General features: G+C 55.1%; 1 protein-coding gene across 2 annotated transcripts in view; it reads right to left on the bottom strand.

Annotated features, from left to right (window-relative positions):
* ARHGEF18 (Rho/Rac guanine nucleotide exchange factor 18) overlaps positions 1-16,392 on the bottom strand; it is a 51,415-nt gene that overhangs the window by 5,919 nt on the left and 29,104 nt on the right. For both annotated transcript variants that reach the window (XM_081895365.1, XM_081895364.1), the window contains exons 12-27: positions 16,233-16,296; positions 12,212-12,350; positions 9,901-10,013; positions 9,426-9,566; positions 8,427-8,677; positions 7,927-8,052; positions 7,228-7,345; positions 6,001-6,249; positions 5,669-5,745; positions 4,554-4,732; positions 3,985-4,076; positions 3,580-3,768; positions 3,289-3,435; positions 2,510-2,625; positions 1,536-1,589; positions 779-826 (exon numbers count right to left, since the gene is read on the bottom strand). In XM_081895365.1, coding sequence (XP_081751491.1) covers positions 779-826; positions 1,536-1,589; positions 2,510-2,625; positions 3,289-3,435; positions 3,580-3,768; positions 3,985-4,076; positions 4,554-4,732; positions 5,669-5,745; positions 6,001-6,249; positions 7,228-7,345; positions 7,927-8,052; positions 8,427-8,677; positions 9,426-9,566; positions 9,901-10,013; positions 12,212-12,350; positions 16,233-16,296 — 2,103 coding nt within the window. The remainder of the gene's footprint in view (positions 1-778; positions 827-1,535; positions 1,590-2,509; positions 2,626-3,288; positions 3,436-3,579; positions 3,769-3,984; positions 4,077-4,553; positions 4,733-5,668; positions 5,746-6,000; positions 6,250-7,227; positions 7,346-7,926; positions 8,053-8,426; positions 8,678-9,425; positions 9,567-9,900; positions 10,014-12,211; positions 12,351-16,232; positions 16,297-16,392) is intronic.

The raw sequence follows: 16,392 nt of genomic DNA, 5'->3' as shown, positions 1-16,392 counted from the left end.
CTCGGTTTTCGAGCTTCTCAGAAGCCAAACATTTCGGTTTTCGAATCACGCAAACCCAGAATTGCTTCCATTTTCAAATGTGCCTCAGAAGTCAAACGGCTTCCACCGAGGTTCTTTCCCCCTTCAATTTTCTCAATGGAAATCACAGACGGCCCTTTGCGACTCAGTTTTCAAATGTTTTGGAAGCTGAATGGTCTTCCGGAATGGATTACGTTCGAAAACCGAGGTCCGACTGTGACAGAAATCACTGGGTCAAAGCTGACCGAGGTAGCGTTATTATCGATTTACGACGGGGCGGAGGGTTCACAGGCTATGAAGGACTGGCTCACAAATTCATTGACAGCGGCACGAAGTATGGTAGCTAGGAAGCGGAAGGGGCAAGCAGAATAGAAAATGGAAGAATGGTACACAGAGGTGTGGGATATGGCTATTAATGATAAATTAACGTGTGCCGTTAAGGTGAGACGGGGAATATGCAGGAGAAATGATTTCAAGGAGATAAGGATGGTGTTTGCAGAATTTGTGCTGTTAAAAAGGGGTCAAACCATCGCAAGAGGTGTTGAACAGAGTAGAAGAGAGAGGGTCCCTTGGGACTCCGCGAAGACAGAGGGAGGGGTCTGATGCACAGAAAACAGTCAAGAAGGGGCAGGAGGGGGTATCCTTCTCCGTGGGCTTCTAGCTGCAGGGCCTTATTTCTCTCTGCTAAGTGTGCTCCCTGTGACCCTGTCTGCTGCCCTAAATCTGGGGGGCGCAGAGGGAGAAATGGGGGTCCCCTTACCTGGAGGCTGAGAAGCAACTGGGAGAGGGTCTGTATCCTTTGGACGAGCTGAAGGAAGAAACAAAAAGGCTGTCAAGCAGTGGAACGGCTTGGCTCTCAAACGTCGCAAACCCGGAAGTGGGTGTTCCAGTTTGTGAACGTTTTTTGGAAGCTGAATGTCCGGCGTGGCCATCAGCTATCGTTTCTGGGCGCCTACAGTAATCAGAAACTGCGCCTCAGTTTCTGAACCGTTTTGGGAGTCAAATGGACTCCCGGAACGGATTAAGTTTGAGAAGCAAGGCACCACAGCACCGATAGATCACGATGTCTGAATCAAGGATGGAGCTATGGGGAGGCACAGTTTTCCCTGTATTGAGATTTTTGTCGGTGACTGCTCTTGCGATTGGCTGTCCCCTGCAAGGCTGAGCCAGCAGAGTCAACAGGGGCTGCAGGAATCGAGAGAAAACATGGCTGGCTTCCCGGTTTTTCCCCCATTGTGATTTTTGCACAGCACACAAACACCGCGATATATTGCCAGGTCAAAAATTACGAAACCGGTATCACAATATGGACTTCCAACTGGTTTGGGGAGATCTGTCTTTCAAGGGAAAAATCTCCTTGTTGGTTCAGGCCCACCAGAGCTTCCCTCTCCAATTTGAATATCTGCCTGCCCTTCGCCCAGACCCCAAACCGCTCTGCACATGCCCTTGCGCTAGGAAGCGGCTAGGAATCCCCAAGGGCAGGAGGGCAGCGCCCGGGATCCTGCCCGCATGCTTACCTCCGACTCTGTTTCCAGGGAGCCGCCGGGATGTTCCTGCCTTACACTGTCACCCTGCAGAAATAATAATAATAATAATAATAATAATAATAATAATAATAATAATAATAATACATTTTATTTATATCCCGCCCTCCCCAGCTGAAGCTGGGCTCAGGGCGGCTAACAACAATAAAATAATACAACACTCTAAAATCATTCATTGTAAAATTGATTCAAATCAAGCCACTGGCAACCATTGGGCTAGAGTTCTGTGAAGATTGCCAGAGGAGGGAGTCAGGCTGTGCCCTGGCCAAAGGCCTGGTGGAACAGCTCCATCTTGCAGGTCCTGCGGAAAGATGTCAGGTCCCGCAGGGCCCTAGTCTCTTGTGACAGAGCATTCCACCAGATTGGAGCCACAGCCGAGAAAGCCCTGGCTCTAGTTGAGGCCAGCCTAACCTCTCTGAGGCCTGGGACCTCCGAGATGTTTTTGTTTGAAGATCGAAAGTTCCTCTGTGGGACATACCAGGAGAGGCAGTCCCATAGGTACAAGGGTCCTAGGCAGTATAGGGCTTGAAAGGTTAAAGCCAGCACCTTGAACCTGACCCTGTACTCCACCGGGAGCCAGTGCAGCTGGTATAGCACCGGGTGAATGTGATCTTGCAGCGATGACCCCGTGAGGAGCCTCGCTGCGGCATTCTGCACCCGCTGGAGTTTCTGGGTCAGTCTCAAGGGCAGCCCCATGTAGAGCGAGTTACAATAATCCAGTCTGGAGGTGACCGTCGCGTGGAGCACAGTGGCTAGGTCAGGGCGAGAGAGATAAGGAGCCAACTGCTTGGCTTGGTGGAGATGAAAAAGAAAGGCAGGAGAGGGGGCATTTAAAAAAACAAGAAACCCAGCTTGTTTTAGACTTTGTTCCCAAATACGGACCTCTTCCGGCCTCTGGTCCTCCCTACTTGTGTCTTGCCAAGGGTGCCTGCCCCCCACCCTCTTACCAATCGCAGCCCTTCCTCTCCTCCAGCTGAGGGGGGGTCCTCCGGGTTGGCAGGGGGGGCTCGGCGGTCCCGCAGGCGCTGCTCCCCGCCGTAGACCTTCCTCTTGAAACTGCCCACTGCGGAAGAGAAGGCAGGGAGTGGGGTAAGAGGGGGTGCCCTGCTTCGGACGGCTAGACAAGGGTGCTGTCAAAGGAGCAGCACTGTTCAGAAACAGGTGGTTACTCTTCGTTGGCAAAAACACAATCTGTCCAGGAGCGCCAGTCCTGATGAGCACAGCAACTCATCTCTGGCAGCTCTCGAAATCAGTGGCCAAGTCTGGAAATCCTTGCCTGCCCCCAGCTGCCCAGGTCCCCTTCCCTCTCTCCAGGGTTTCCCCCAAGCAATCGGAGACTATGTCTGCAGGCAGCCAACCTCTCCCCCGCCCTTTTCATGCCACTCTTGGTTCTGGGAGACCAGCAGAGAGGGAGCTTGTCGCAGAAGGGGGAGACCCCTGTGACTTCATCTCTGCCTCTTGGCCCCCCTCCTCTCTCCCGCTTCCGCTTCTGCCTCTGATTCTGGACTGCTCTGCCACAGAATCTCCCCGCTCATGAAGCCCTGTTGCCTCTTTTGCTCCCAACACCTCCTCCTTCCAGGTTTCTCCCTCCCACCCCCACTTCCTGGGCTCTGGGCCTCCTTCCCCTGGGGGTTCCCTAGCTGCTTCCTCCCACCATCCCTCTGCCTCCAACCAGTCCATGACAATTAAGCCTTTCTCTCTCCCCCATTTTAAGGGGGCCACTTACTTTTGGCCAGGCCGGCCGTGGCGCTGTCGTACCCCCCAAAGGTCTCAGCGCGCCTCAGCAGGCTCGACCCGCCGGTGGTGTCCTCGGAGCGGGCGGGGGCCGCGGACCCCCCTAGCTGGGTGAAGATCAGACTCTGCAGGCCTTCCACTGCAAACGCAAAAACTTGTTTCGGCGGGGAGGCTGAGGAGAGGAGGCCAGCGCCCAGCTGAGCCTCTGCCCGCCAGGCGCTCCCCAGACACTTGGGAGTCGCAGTCCCGAGCACCCGGGGCGTCACGCGAGCACGGCACCCACCTTCCGCCACCGCCTTCTTGAGGATCGCCTCCCCCTGAAGGCTCTCCGGGGAGTCCGCCCTGCCAATGAGCCGGGGCCGGGAACCGGGCACCGGGTCCTCGAAGCCGTTCATCTCCGCCATCTCTAGGTAGATCTGTTGCTTGTCACTCAGGCTCTGCAAGATCTGCTCGTCCTTTTGGCTCAGGCGGTCTAGAGGCGGGAGGCAGAGTTCAGGGCAGCTCAGCACCCAGGACCCAAGAACAACAGGAAAACAGAGAGCGTAGGACCACCTCCCCTTCCTGGGGAGACAGACTGGCAAATTCTCCCTTCTGGGCGACCTTCCTTGCAGCCCCTGAAGAGCTCGGACGTAGGAATCAGGCCAGGCCTCCCCCCGGCCGAAGGGTCACCTAGTCCAAGCCTTCCTACCTTGGAATTCCTTCAGCTTCACTGCCCTCGCCTCGGCCTGCCTCCGCTCCTCTTCAGGGTCAGCGAGAAGCTCCTCCTCCTCGTCGGGACAGCTGAGCGGACAAGACAGAAGCACCCCCAATAAACTCTTTAGGACGGCTTTGTTTCCTAAGACCTGCATTGGCTCCCAGGACATTTCAAAGCACAATTCAAAGGGTTGTGGCTGGCCTTGAAAGCCCCAAACGGTCTCCAAGGCCCAGCAGACCTGGAGGAGCATCTCCACCCCGGACACCGGGGTCCCTCTCCCAAAGGTCTTCTGGCGGTACCCTCACTGCAAAAAGTGAGGCTACAGGGAACCAGGCAGAGGGCCTTCTCGGTGGTGGCGCCCTCCCACCAGATGTCAAGGAAATAAACAACTATCTGGCTTTTAGAAGACATCTGAGGGCAGCCCTCTTCAGGGAAGTTTTCTGATGTTTTATTCTGTTTTTAGTTCTCTGTTGGGAGTTGCACAGAGTGGCTGGGTACAAATAATAAGTTATTAATATTCCATTCCCAGCAGGAGTCAGGGCCAGGGAGCTCCCCCTGCTCACCTCTCCACCGCCCGGCGGATCTGTGCCATCCAGAAATTCCTCTCCTCCTTGGAGGCGGTGTGAATCTCGTACATCTCTGGCCCCTTGAGGGAGGCGCTGATCAGAAACATGGCCTTCTCTTCGTTGGCCACTTCCCGGACGATCAGCTTCTGCAGAGAGATCACCGGCGGCTTTGCGTCCTGCGGAGCAATAACAACAATAATTTTATTATTTATATCCTGCCCATCCTGCTGGAGTTTCTGGGTCAGCTTCAAGGGCAGCCTCGCGTAGCGCAAATTACAGTAGTCAAGCCTGGAGATGACCGTCGCGTGGATCACTGTGGCATTCTGGTGGGTTTGATTTTGTATGGCACCTGGCTATTGTTGGGGTGAGCCAGCGATCGGCGACCCCGGGGATCCACGTTTGCTGTGCCATGTGTGCCACCCACCCAGCCTTGCCAGGAAACGGCAGATAATAATAATAATAAATTTTATTTATACCCCGCGCTCCCCAGGCTCAGGGCGGCTAACACCAATAAAATCATAGATACTGCGCATAGTGGCGCTGCTCATCTGCGGGGCTTCCAACTGCCTCCTCCCTCCCTCCCAATATCATAAGATAATCAGGTTATTGCGAGGTTTAGCTGGCGATATATATGGGGATATACATGGTTTTCCCAGTGAGAGCTGGACCATCAAGAAGGCTGATCGCAGGAGAATGGATGCTTTTGAATTCTGGTGCTGGAGGAGACTCTGGAGAGTCCCATGGACTGCAAGAAGATCAAACCTCTCCATTCGGAAGGAAATCAGCCCTGAGTGCTCACTGGAAGGACAGATCCTGAAGCTGAGGCTCCAGTACTTTGGCCACCTCATGAGAGGAGAAGACTCCCTGGAAAAGACCCTGATGTTGGGAAAGATGGAGGGCACAAGGAGAAGGGGACGACGGAGGACGAGATGGTGGGACAGTGTTCTCAAAGCGGCCAACATGAGATTGACCAAACTGCGGGAGGCAGACCAGTGCTCTGGTCCAGGGGGGTCACAAAGAGGCGAACACCACTAAACGACTCAACATCAACAATACATGGGGAAGCAGGTATCGCCCAGCCCTGATGCCCGGCGGTGGGCTGGGCCACCTACCACAGAGGCGAATGTGTACTTCTGGTCTTTCTCCTGCAGCAGCAACAGCACGTCGGTCAGCAGCACGGCCAGGATCTCTGCCAAAAGAGTCGACAGAAAGGGAGTGAGACCAAGACGCTTTAGCAGAGATGGGGGGAAATCTGTGGGTGGTTTGAAAAATCGTCGCTCCCGTACAAGTTTATTCAGCAGGGTCGACTTAAAACCAAACCGTCAAAATGTGCTTTATGGGAAAACTAATTAATAATGGGGACACAGCGCCAGCCGCGTCCTGCTTGCCTGCAAATCCCGTCCTCTGTCCCAGCAAACTTTGGGGGGAAGCCGAAACGACCCACCTTTGAGGCGCCCAGAAGCCGCCTTCCAGCACAGAACGCCGTCCACAAGGAGCCGCCTCTGGAGCATGTCCTCCTTGCGGAAGACCAGGCCGTTCTTGAACTTCCCCGACGACTTCACCTCCATCTTGGTCGCCATCTCGCGCAGGCGCTGCCCCTTCTCGTTCTCGTTGACCTTGGCATCGACGGCCGTGATGACCTCCTTGATCAGCGCCAGCGCCCGCGTCAGGTTCTCGTACTCCTGGGTGCCGGCTGCGGGGAAGAAAGCGGGGGACGATGGAGGAAGGAATTCGCTCCTCGTTCTAAGGGAGGCGGGGGCTCTGTCCGTTCAGGGACTGCAAGGAGCTAAGGAGAGCCCGGCTGCAGGATCAGGCCATCGGGGGGCCCTTCTGGGTTGGCATCCTATCCTCAAAGTGGGCAAACGGAGCCCCCCCCCCGCAGGGAAGCCCCCAAGCTTCTAAGGATTTTCTATTTAAGTTACGTTATAGCCCAAAGACTATTCGTCAGGAATTAAGGATTTGTTTTAAGTTTTTCATGTGTGCTAAAACTCAGCCTAAGTTTTATTTTTTTACTGTTTAACCACATCAGTTAACAAACAAGGATAGATACGCTACAATGTCATTGTTTTAGTTAAATAAATTGTTTAAACTGTTATTAAGGAAATGACTGTTTTTCTCCTTCCAATAAAGCACAGCAGAAAAGTTGTCCAAGTATAAACAGTTAACTTATTAAACCTCACGATAATTTCATAATTATCTGTCTTATGTATTTCTACTAGCAGAACCAAATCGGTAATTCTTGGTATAGCTGTAAAAACTACTCTGGGAATTTATTATTCCAAAACCAAAACCTTCATCTGGTTGTAAATATTAAGAGTATACGCGCGATAATGAGTCTTTCTGTAAAAAAAAAGTGATTTTAAACAAGCCTTACTGACTAGTGATTTAAATCAATTTAAATCAAATGCACCCTGGTGGAAACCTTGCGACTTTTTTAGCTTCCAGGACCCAGGGGGAGGAATTAAAGCCATCACTCCCCCCACCTTCCCCTTTAGCAACACCCACTACCTAAATGCAGGGGGGCTCCCAACAAGGCAGCCCCCCTGAGGCTGGAAAGGGTTCTCCCCACACCCGAATGGACCTCGAAGTTCAGTCAAGAGGGGGAAAGGGATAGAGCCATTGAGCCGGGAGGGACCTCTAGAGGTCCTCTATCCCAACCCACAAGCCGCACCTTCCGTGTTCTGAATGATGCGCTCCACCAGGACGGGGTATTTCATGATGCGCTGCGTCACCAGCAGGTTGCACTCCTGGACCCCGAGCCGCCGCACGATGGAAGAGTTGCTGATTCTCTAGAGGGCAAGGGAGAAGACGAGAGATCTGGGCGGGGAGGGCTTCACTTCGTGGGAAAGGCTTTGCAGCCCCCAACCTGCCCAATTCAGACCCCCAAAGTCTCGCTCTCCCGAGACAGACTGCCACTGAACGCAGAGCGGAACCTGGGTTCTCGCACTTAATCCATTCCGGGAGTCCATTCGACTCCCGGAACGGTTCCAAAACCAAGTCGCGGCTTCTGATTGGCAGCAGGAGCTTCCTGCAGCCAATCAGAAGCCGTGTTGGACGTTCGGCTTCCGAAAAACGTTCACAAACTGGAACACTCACGTCCGGGTTTGTGGCGTTCAGGAGCCGATTTGTTCAGGAGCCAAGCGGTTCGGGATCCTAGGTAGCCCTGTAATTTCCTTTTATTCTTTTATTTATACGCTCCTTTTTTTCTTCCAAGGTTCTCCTCCTATCCCCCCCCTTTTCCATCCTCACAACGACCCTGCAAGTGGGGATTCGAACCCAGGTCTCCCACGGCCATAATCTGTTCTTCACCGTTATGCCCCGCTGGCTGAAGGTTCCCCCCCCCCCAGCTCTCCTTTCCTGGCCCCCTTACCTTGATCAGGTTCTGGAACTTTTTGCTCTGTTGCAGGAGCTCTTTGTAGTGGGCGACCGCCTCTCCGTGGCTGCTGCAGAAGACGCCGTACTTCTCCTTGACCAGCTCGCCCGTCTCCCCCGAGAACTGGAAACCGGGGAGGCAGGGGAAAAGGGGGGGGATTGCATCTCAGGACCGCAATACCTCTTGACATATGAACCCTGCCAGACCCTGAGATCACCTTCCGAGGCCCTCCTTCGTGTGCCTCCTCCTCAAGAGGTGCGGAGGGTGGCAACACAAGAACAGGGCCTTCTCGGCAGTGCCTCCCCATCTGTGGGAATGCTCTCCCCAGGGAAGTTCACTATACATCTTTAGGCGCCAGGCAAAAACATTCCTTTTAAACCAGGCCTTTGGTTGACATCCTATGCCCTTTTAAATGTGTTTTTTTAATTTGGGGTGGGCTAGTGGGTTGTTGCTCTGCAGGCGGGGGTGAGGGGATGAGGCGCCCCCCCCGGACCCACCTGCTGCACCAGGAGGGCCCCGATCCGCTGGACGACGTAGTTCCTCTCGCTGCCTTCCTCCAGCGCCTCCTGCCGCAGCTCCTTCAGCTGCGAGAGGAAGGCTCCGTGCAGCTCCAGCAGCTCGTCCGCACAGGGGAAGAGGCGGAGGATGGCGGCCTGGCCAAACTGCAGCTCCTCCCGCATGGCTCGCGAGTAGACCTTCAGCATGATCTTCAGCGTCCGGACGTGGTGCATCTCGGTCTGCATCAGCTCTGCAGGGGGAAGCACATCACCCTCGTTTGATTCCCGACTTTACACCCCTCCCGACTCCCCCAAAATTGTACATTTATTTACACTTCCACCACGTGTGAATGTAATTCCTGGTTTCCTGGCACACCCTCCAACATAACTCCGAATATCCTTTGTTTATTTGATTTAATCTGACTGGTGTTAAGTGCCATCTCCAAGCTAACTTATAGTAATTTTCTTTTATTCTTATAGATGACAGTTTCAACGCACGATTCTCCCGTTTCCCCCTAGCTTGGACTATCTCCCCTGTTGTCTCCTTTTCCCACGCCTCTTTTAACTGATCTTTTTGATCAGTTAAACAAATTAACAATTTCTTGTCTTATCCTTATTTTTCCTAAGCATTGTTAGGTGAGCTTCCCCAAGACCAAATCTTCTTGATCTACTTATTTCTACTAATATTCTATTTCACCGGTTTCCCCCTTTTATAACTGTATTAGGCAGCTCCATTTGTGTGAATGGGGACCTGCCCTCCCAGCTAGCTTAGGGGTCTGGAGTCGGGGTCCTGACTGCCAGCTGCCTCCTCCTGTCTCTGTTGTTCCCCTTGCAGAACTCCGCACAGGCAGGCAGAAGGCAGAGACAAAGCTGGGACTCCTCCATGCCTCTGGCGCCCCCTGCTGTCGGGCTCCCTGCTCCCCCCCCAACCGAGCGCAAGGGGCCCCGGCCAGAGCCGCCGCAGAGAAGGCCCCGCGGAGGCAATTCCAGGCTCCTCACCGTAGATGACGTCTTGCCTCTTGGCGACCTCCCTCTCCTGCTGCTTGGCGTAGGCTGGCTCCACCGCGAGGCTCCACGACGGGGCCTCAAACTCCCGGGCGTCCGTCTCCAGCTCGTTCCGCAAAGAGGTGTACTGAGCATCTGCGGGGAAGAAGAGGCTGCTGCAGACAAAGTGCTCGACGGGCGGTTTCCCCCCCATCGTCCGACGCAGAGCTCTGGCCACGGAAAGGCCTTTTTGCAAGCAAAACCCTGCTAATTCTGCCGCTCGCTTGTCTCTTAACTGTGGCTCCTGCATTGCAGGGGGGGGCACTAGAAATTTGGGGGCTTTTTTCTGACTACACAATTCTGATTCTCCACACGCAAACACACACGCACACTCTCTCTCTCTCTCGCACACACACATGAACATCCCCTGTCCCAGCGCACTGTCACCACAACCCCCACATCTACAGCACAGGATTAGGCCCCCACTTACCTTCCACAAAGACTGATTCCGCCGTGGAGGGGGCCACGGAGACAACGTCCTCGGAGGCCGCTTTGGGCTTCAGGAAACCCGAATCCCCCTCGTCCATCTCTGCCCCCGTGAGCCTGAACAGGGGAAAATGCAGAGCTGGTGTCAGAGGAGCTGCCACCCCCATTTGACTGCCTAGCCAGGTGTCACACAGTATGGGGGAGCCCTCACACCTTTGGGAATGGGACGGCGGAGGTCACGAAAGAGGAAGAAGCAGCATCGTAGATTGTAGAGTCGGAGGGCCATCTAGCCCAGCCCCCTAAATTTTTGAGCCTGGGGGGGAGGCTGGGACCCACAACCCAGAGATGAAGAGTCACATGCTCCACTAACTGTAAGAACTGGGGGAGGCAGGGGGCTGCTTCAGTTTAAGAGCATCGAGGAAGGGATCTAAAAACACCAAGTCCGGGGAGAACATTCAGTGCTGCAAAAAGCAAACAAAAACTCTGAAAGGTGGTAAAACCACACGTCTCCCTCTGTCGCTGGAGGCCTGAAGCAGGTCCAGAGCTCAATGACTTAAGGCGCGTTTGCTGGATCAGGCCATCATCTGCTCCAGTCTCCTGTTGTCACAGCAGCCAGCCAAAAGCCTCAGTGGCAAACTGGCAATCAGGATTCGAACCCAAGAGCCCTCCTGTGGTTTCCAGCAAGCAGAACTCAGAAGCATCGCTTCCTCAGACGGTGGAGGCAGAGGCAGAGCTGTCCTGGGCTAGGAGCCCTCGAAAGCCCCCTCCTCTTGCAAAGCCATCCAAGTTGGGGCCCCCCTCCCTGCCTCTTGTGGAAGGAAGTTCCGCAGATTAACTCCATGCCGAGTGAAGGAGGGCCTTCTTTTATCTGTTGCAGGGGACAGGGGAAAATCTTTCCCACTGCCCAGCTCGCCTTTTCTCTAAACCAAAAATTAAGAAAAGCTCTCTGGGGCTGTAAGGGGGTGGGACGGGGTGGGACCCCGCAAGCCCGTCCCAGCAGAAAGATTTACAAAAACAGGACAGAGAAAACCATCCGTTCGAAATCTGCGTGCCGAGATTTGCTAGCATGTCGAGAACAGATTTTGCTGTGTGCCAATGAGTTTTGAAGAGCCGGCGTTTCGGTTATGTAATAAACCTCCTTTCTGTGCCTCCTCGCTCCCTCCAGTGGCAATACCACTGCCCACCCTCCTTGCTGTCCCCGACGGCAAACTCGGGCTGATCCCTGCCCTCACCCACCCCTCTCCCTCGCAAATTCTTGCAAATTCCAGCCCCCCGGAAATCTCACTCCCCACACTCGAGGGCTGGCCCTCAGCCTGCCAGCATCAGGAGACGTTTGCAAGCCCAAAGGGAGAGCCGTTCCTTCGCTAGGAAAGCGGAGCAGAGGGGGACCAAGACCCACACCAGCTCAATGGGAAGCAGCCCTGAACCGGACGAGGGGCGCTTGGTCCCCCCCCCCCCGGAACAAAGGATGCACAACTTGAGATTCTGACAAGGACATCCAAGCGCTTTCTATACGACTTGGAGGTCCTCTATCACACGTGCATTTTCAAGGCAACTCTCATCTTAAGCCGGGGGAAAATATTGAACTAGACTCGACAACGAGATACGGCTGGTATCCTTCAACCGGGGCTCTGCGGTTTTAACGCCCCGTGCAACTGGACTCAGCCAACATGCCTGACGGATAGTTTTGCTTCCCACCTGATTTCTAAATGTTCTCTATTTTACCCCGAGGGTGCTCTAGTCCAACCCCCTGCAATGCAGGAATCAGAACTAAAGAATCATACAGTTGTTCGGTCGGAAGGGACCCCTGAGGGTCATCCAGCTCAACCCCGGCAGTGCAAGGATCTTTTTGCCCTACGTGGGGCTTGAACCCAGGGCCCTGAGTCGCGTGCTGAGCGAAGAAATAAAGCCAAGGAAGGAAGGATTTCATACTGACAGCAGCCTCGTGCTATAAAACACCAGGTGGCAATCTCCTGATGCTGTATCCCTCCCGCTCCAAATGAACCAGAAATATTCCAATTTAAAATCATGCTTGCATCTGCCACAAGTCCGGGGTTTGGGGGGAAGGGTCTCCCCGCTTTGGGGGGTCCCTTGGACCCATGTTTTTCTGCAAAAGGGAGGCTAACCAGGTTGGGACGGCTTGTTGGGTTTTGAATGCCTTATGCAGATTTTCCAATTTCGTTGTTCTGCATGGAACGACGACAATAAAGATGATTGTATCGCAGGAGGAGAGAAAGACAGGAGGGCTGTGCCAAAGGAGGGGACGCTCTTTCTCGCTGCCTCCCCCCCCCCCGGAGCCCCCAGGGCAGACTCACCCGGGCTTAGCGGCAGCCCTGACGGAAGCTGCGTCGGCCAGCGGCGTGGGCGAGCTCCCCCTCTGCGCGATCGTCATCCCGAGGGCGCCGCCATCCGGGCCCAGGAGGGATCCGTGCGGGTGCTCCCGGAAGGCGGAGGCTACGGAGGCAAAGGCAGAGTTGGTGCTCAGGAAGCGGGCGGCGAAGGGCGGTCCGGCCGCCCGCAGGAGCCCCCGGCCGTCCGAGTGGGGCCGGAGGACGGAGAGGATCCGGGAGGTCAGCAGCTCGTTCTCCAGGAAGACGCTCTCGTTCCAGCGGTTGGAGAAGGAGCCGCAGAAGAGCAGCTCGGAGGGCGCCGTCGTGGCCCCGTTGCCACCCTTGGACGTGGCATTGCCCATGCCTGCAAAGCGGCAGTGTGGCCCGGGGGGCACGACACGCTTTTATGCTGCCCGGCCGGCCCTTCTAGAAGTGTCCAGAGAGGCAAGCGCGGCCGCTCAGCAGCAGGGGGCGTATTGGCGGAACCAGCAGGCAAGTCTGGAGGGGAGGAAATTGGGCCCCCACTGCGTGCTCTGGAAATTGCTAAGTCCCTCGTTTGGCGGCCGGAGCCCGCAATTATTTACACCTCGGCTCCCAAAGGCAGAACATGCTCCCATGTGTCAAAGAATAGAATTATCTTACAACCGCGAGGGAGGGGGGAATGGTGAGAGGGAATTGCCGCCGCACCAAACTGAGGAGCTGGAAGACGAGCCGAGTCGGCTACGGACAAGGCGCATTCACCCTCCGAGGCGTTTGATGCACAAAACGGCCCGGTGTAAAATAAATATAATTAGGGGGAGGCTGTGTTTTGTCGGCTGGAGACATTGGCAATTAAGGGGGGGGGGAAGGAATCGAATTAAGAATTGCACGCTGCTGTGGCCGAGGAAAGGGGGAGAGAAGACACACACACACACACCCCTACACGCAGCCAGGAGGGGAAGGGCCAGAGGTAGGCAGCGTTAGAAACTCACAATATATAAGCTGGCTGCCGAACGGCCCCTTAAACCACGGTGACAGTTGTCAAAACGGAACGCCCAGGTATCATTTTTGGGCAAGACGGCTCTAAAGTCTTATTTTCCAAAGGATGGACTGCCTGGGATGGATTCTCAGTTAAACACCGGGTTAGTTCAGAGGACTACCTTGAGCTGGCTTAAGAGCTCTGAGATCCAGGGACAGTCCACCAATATACTGGTCTATTCCAGGCTTCCTCAAACTCAGCCCTCCAGATGTTTTGAGACTACAATTCCCATCATCCCTGACCACTGGTCCTGCTAGCTAGGGATCATGGGAGTTGTGGGCCAAAAACATCTGGAGGGCCGAGAGTGAGGAAGCCTGGTCTATTCCGACCTCTTTTCAAGAGGATATCCTTCCCAACGGCGAGCGGCAAAAATCTGCTAGAACATCATTTGCTGCTCCTGCTTGGGCTACCCAGAAAAAGCATTTGGGTCCCCAAATTTCATTCCCCCTGTGCAGATGAAACACCACGGACAGAATTGAACAGGGTGGGGTCTGAGCGGGTGGGAACAGGAGGGACCCAAGGATTCCCAGACGGAGACGTCAGCGGGTCGCGAGAGGTTGAAAGCCAGGTGCAAAATGTGCTGGGCAAATTTTGCACAGCGGAGGTACAGCTGGCTCCGAAACCTTGGGGAGCTGCTGCCGAGCCCATGCAAGAGACCAAGGGCCTAACTTGGAACTGCAAGGACTTTGGGGGGTGGGTTTGCTTCATTCGTACGGCAAGCACTGCAGCTGAGCAGAGAAGCGCCGCCCTTGTCTGCAGACTCCCAGCTGAAGCCCCGAGAACAGCTGCTGCCAGACAGTGCTGGCGGCACTGGGGATATTGGGCTTCTGGGAATATTGGGCTGGAAGAAGACAGCAAGGCCGGCCGGCCTCTCCCCACGGGGGTCTGTTTACTCCTGACAAGCCTGTTTTGCTGGAACGGAGCTCTAGGAAAACCGCACGGGGCCGGAGGAGGGAAAAATCTCTCCCAGGAACCAACATCGCTTCAGTCGCCCAGCGCGGAAGAACAGGCCGTTCTCGTCCGCACAGCAGCCTGGAGGTGCTATGGGGAAAGCAGCAGGCAGAATGCGGTGCGGATCAGGCCAGGGTAGAAGCTCTGCCAACCTTTTCTCCCAAACCAGACACTGGGAAGATCCACACAGCATGTGGGGAGCTTACGTTTTTGCTCTTCCGGGCGAAAAAACCGGAAGGAGGAAAGCAGCTTTAAGTAGCCAAAGGGAAGGGCTTGCTCGCGTAGTGCAAGATCTGAACTGCAGAACGCACTGCTGCAGGCGGCCACGGCGGACACTGACCTTAGACGGCTTTCAAAGAGACAAATCCTTGGAGGAGGAGAGGGCTGCCGAAGGCTGCCGGCCACAGCGGCTCGGCTTCTGAATCCCGGTTGCTACGAACCACAGGAGGACAGAGGATTCTCGCACTCAAATCTGGCTTGCGGGTTTCCCATTGAGTCGTCCGGTTGGCCACTGTGAGGAGGCTGGGCTGGTCCGATGCTGCGGCAGCCGGACTCGGCTTGAGTTTTTATAGAGCCTCCATCTCGGGGGCAGTCTACCTCGGTTCCTGGGTTCTCGGGGGTATTTCTCCGCCGTGAGACGAGGAAGCTGGCCTGGAGGGGCCTGATAAGGCAGGCTCTTCCCACATCCGTCACGGAAACGATTCTCGCCGCACAGGCCCATGGCCATGCAGAGGGGGCTGCCGAAATGAAGTCGTCCCCCTGGGCACTTCCATCCCCCATTCCAAGCTGAAAGCCATGCAAACTCCACAGCCCTGGAGCCGTCCAACGGATGCCCCCCTCCATCTCATTTTCTGCCCTCCGCTGGCTTGGGGGGGGGCCACGAGGGAGAACTGCTGGCCCCCGAAACGGTTTCTTGTCCGGCCATCTCTCTCTCCCCCCCCCACAAGCCAGGCTCCCCGAAAAGCAAGCAAGCCATTTTCTGAGTTCAATTAGCACAGCCTGCAGGCTGCCGAGGGAAGACATTGATTCCCCGGCCGCTTCTCTTGACAGACCAGACTGCGCACCGCAGAGATGTTTCAACCGCTAAGCAGAGAGGGGAAAAGGCCTGCTCCCCCCCCAAAAAAACCCCGCCTCCAATCCCTTACCCAGCTCCTTCTTCTTCTTTTTTAGCCCCACTCAGTGCCGGGAGCCAAGAAAACCGGCACAATTTAACACGCCTGCACAAACAGCCAACCTGATAATATAGATAGATATCTATTTTTCCCCGTTTCACAGCTGCCAAGCAAGCAATCGATGGGGGGAAAACAGCTTATCGATTTTCTCAGGGCTCTGTGATATTTTTCGTTCCCTTTTTTTGTCGAGGTTTCACAATGAGGTGAGATGAAAGGGGGGGGAGAAGCATTAAAAGGCGCACAAGGGGCGATTTTAGGCCACTCAGGAGCGTTCTAGAGCTTTCCCGAGCGAGGAAAAGGGGGAGCCGCTTTCTGGGCTGCCGAGCGCCCCCCACTTTTGTAGCATTCCATCAGGCCAATGGACCATCTAGTAGCGTTCCTGACCTCACAGCGGCCGACCAGTTGCCTATTATGGGATACCCGCAAGCAGGACGTGAGCACAAGAGCACATTCTCCCTACTGGTTCCAGTGGTTTCCATAAACTGGGATTCAGGAGCATTCCTGGATAGGTGCAGAAGGGCGCAGCCATCATAGCCCAATTCTCCTCCACCAAGTTGTCCAGTCTCTTTTTAAAAAGTTGGTGGCCGTCACTGTGGCAGGGAGTTCCACAGTCTAACCATGTGCTGCAGGCAATATTTCCTCCTGCCGGTTCCAGGTCTTCCAACATTTGGGTGCCTGCGAGCTCCTGTGCCCACTTGCTATGCGCCAGGCGTGATTTTACTTCACCCAGGTGGCCTCTTCCTTGCCTCTCCTCTGAACTGAAAAGGCCCAAACGCCGCCGCCTTTCCTGGTAGGGGGAAAAGCCACAGCCCCGTCTGCAAGGGAAGCCAGAGCCGCAGAAACAGATTACTTTGGGGGTACGAACCTGGGCTGTAGCTCCGGAGCGAACTGGGTGGAGAGCTCGGAGGGCGGAGGAACAAATCTCTTTGCTGCAAGATAGAAAAGGGGAGGGGAGGCAGGAGAGACAAAACACAATGAGAACAGGAGACTGGACTTGAAGGGCTTCAACGTGGCAAGATATCATG

This window comes from Podarcis melisellensis (genome assembly GCF_964234715.1).
Source record: "Podarcis melisellensis genome assembly, chromosome: 18".
Lineage (NCBI taxonomy): Eukaryota > Metazoa > Chordata > Lepidosauria > Squamata > Lacertidae > Podarcis > Podarcis melisellensis.
The sequence above is the reverse complement of the archived record's forward strand: the minus strand, read 5'-3'. Positions and strand labels throughout refer to the sequence as shown.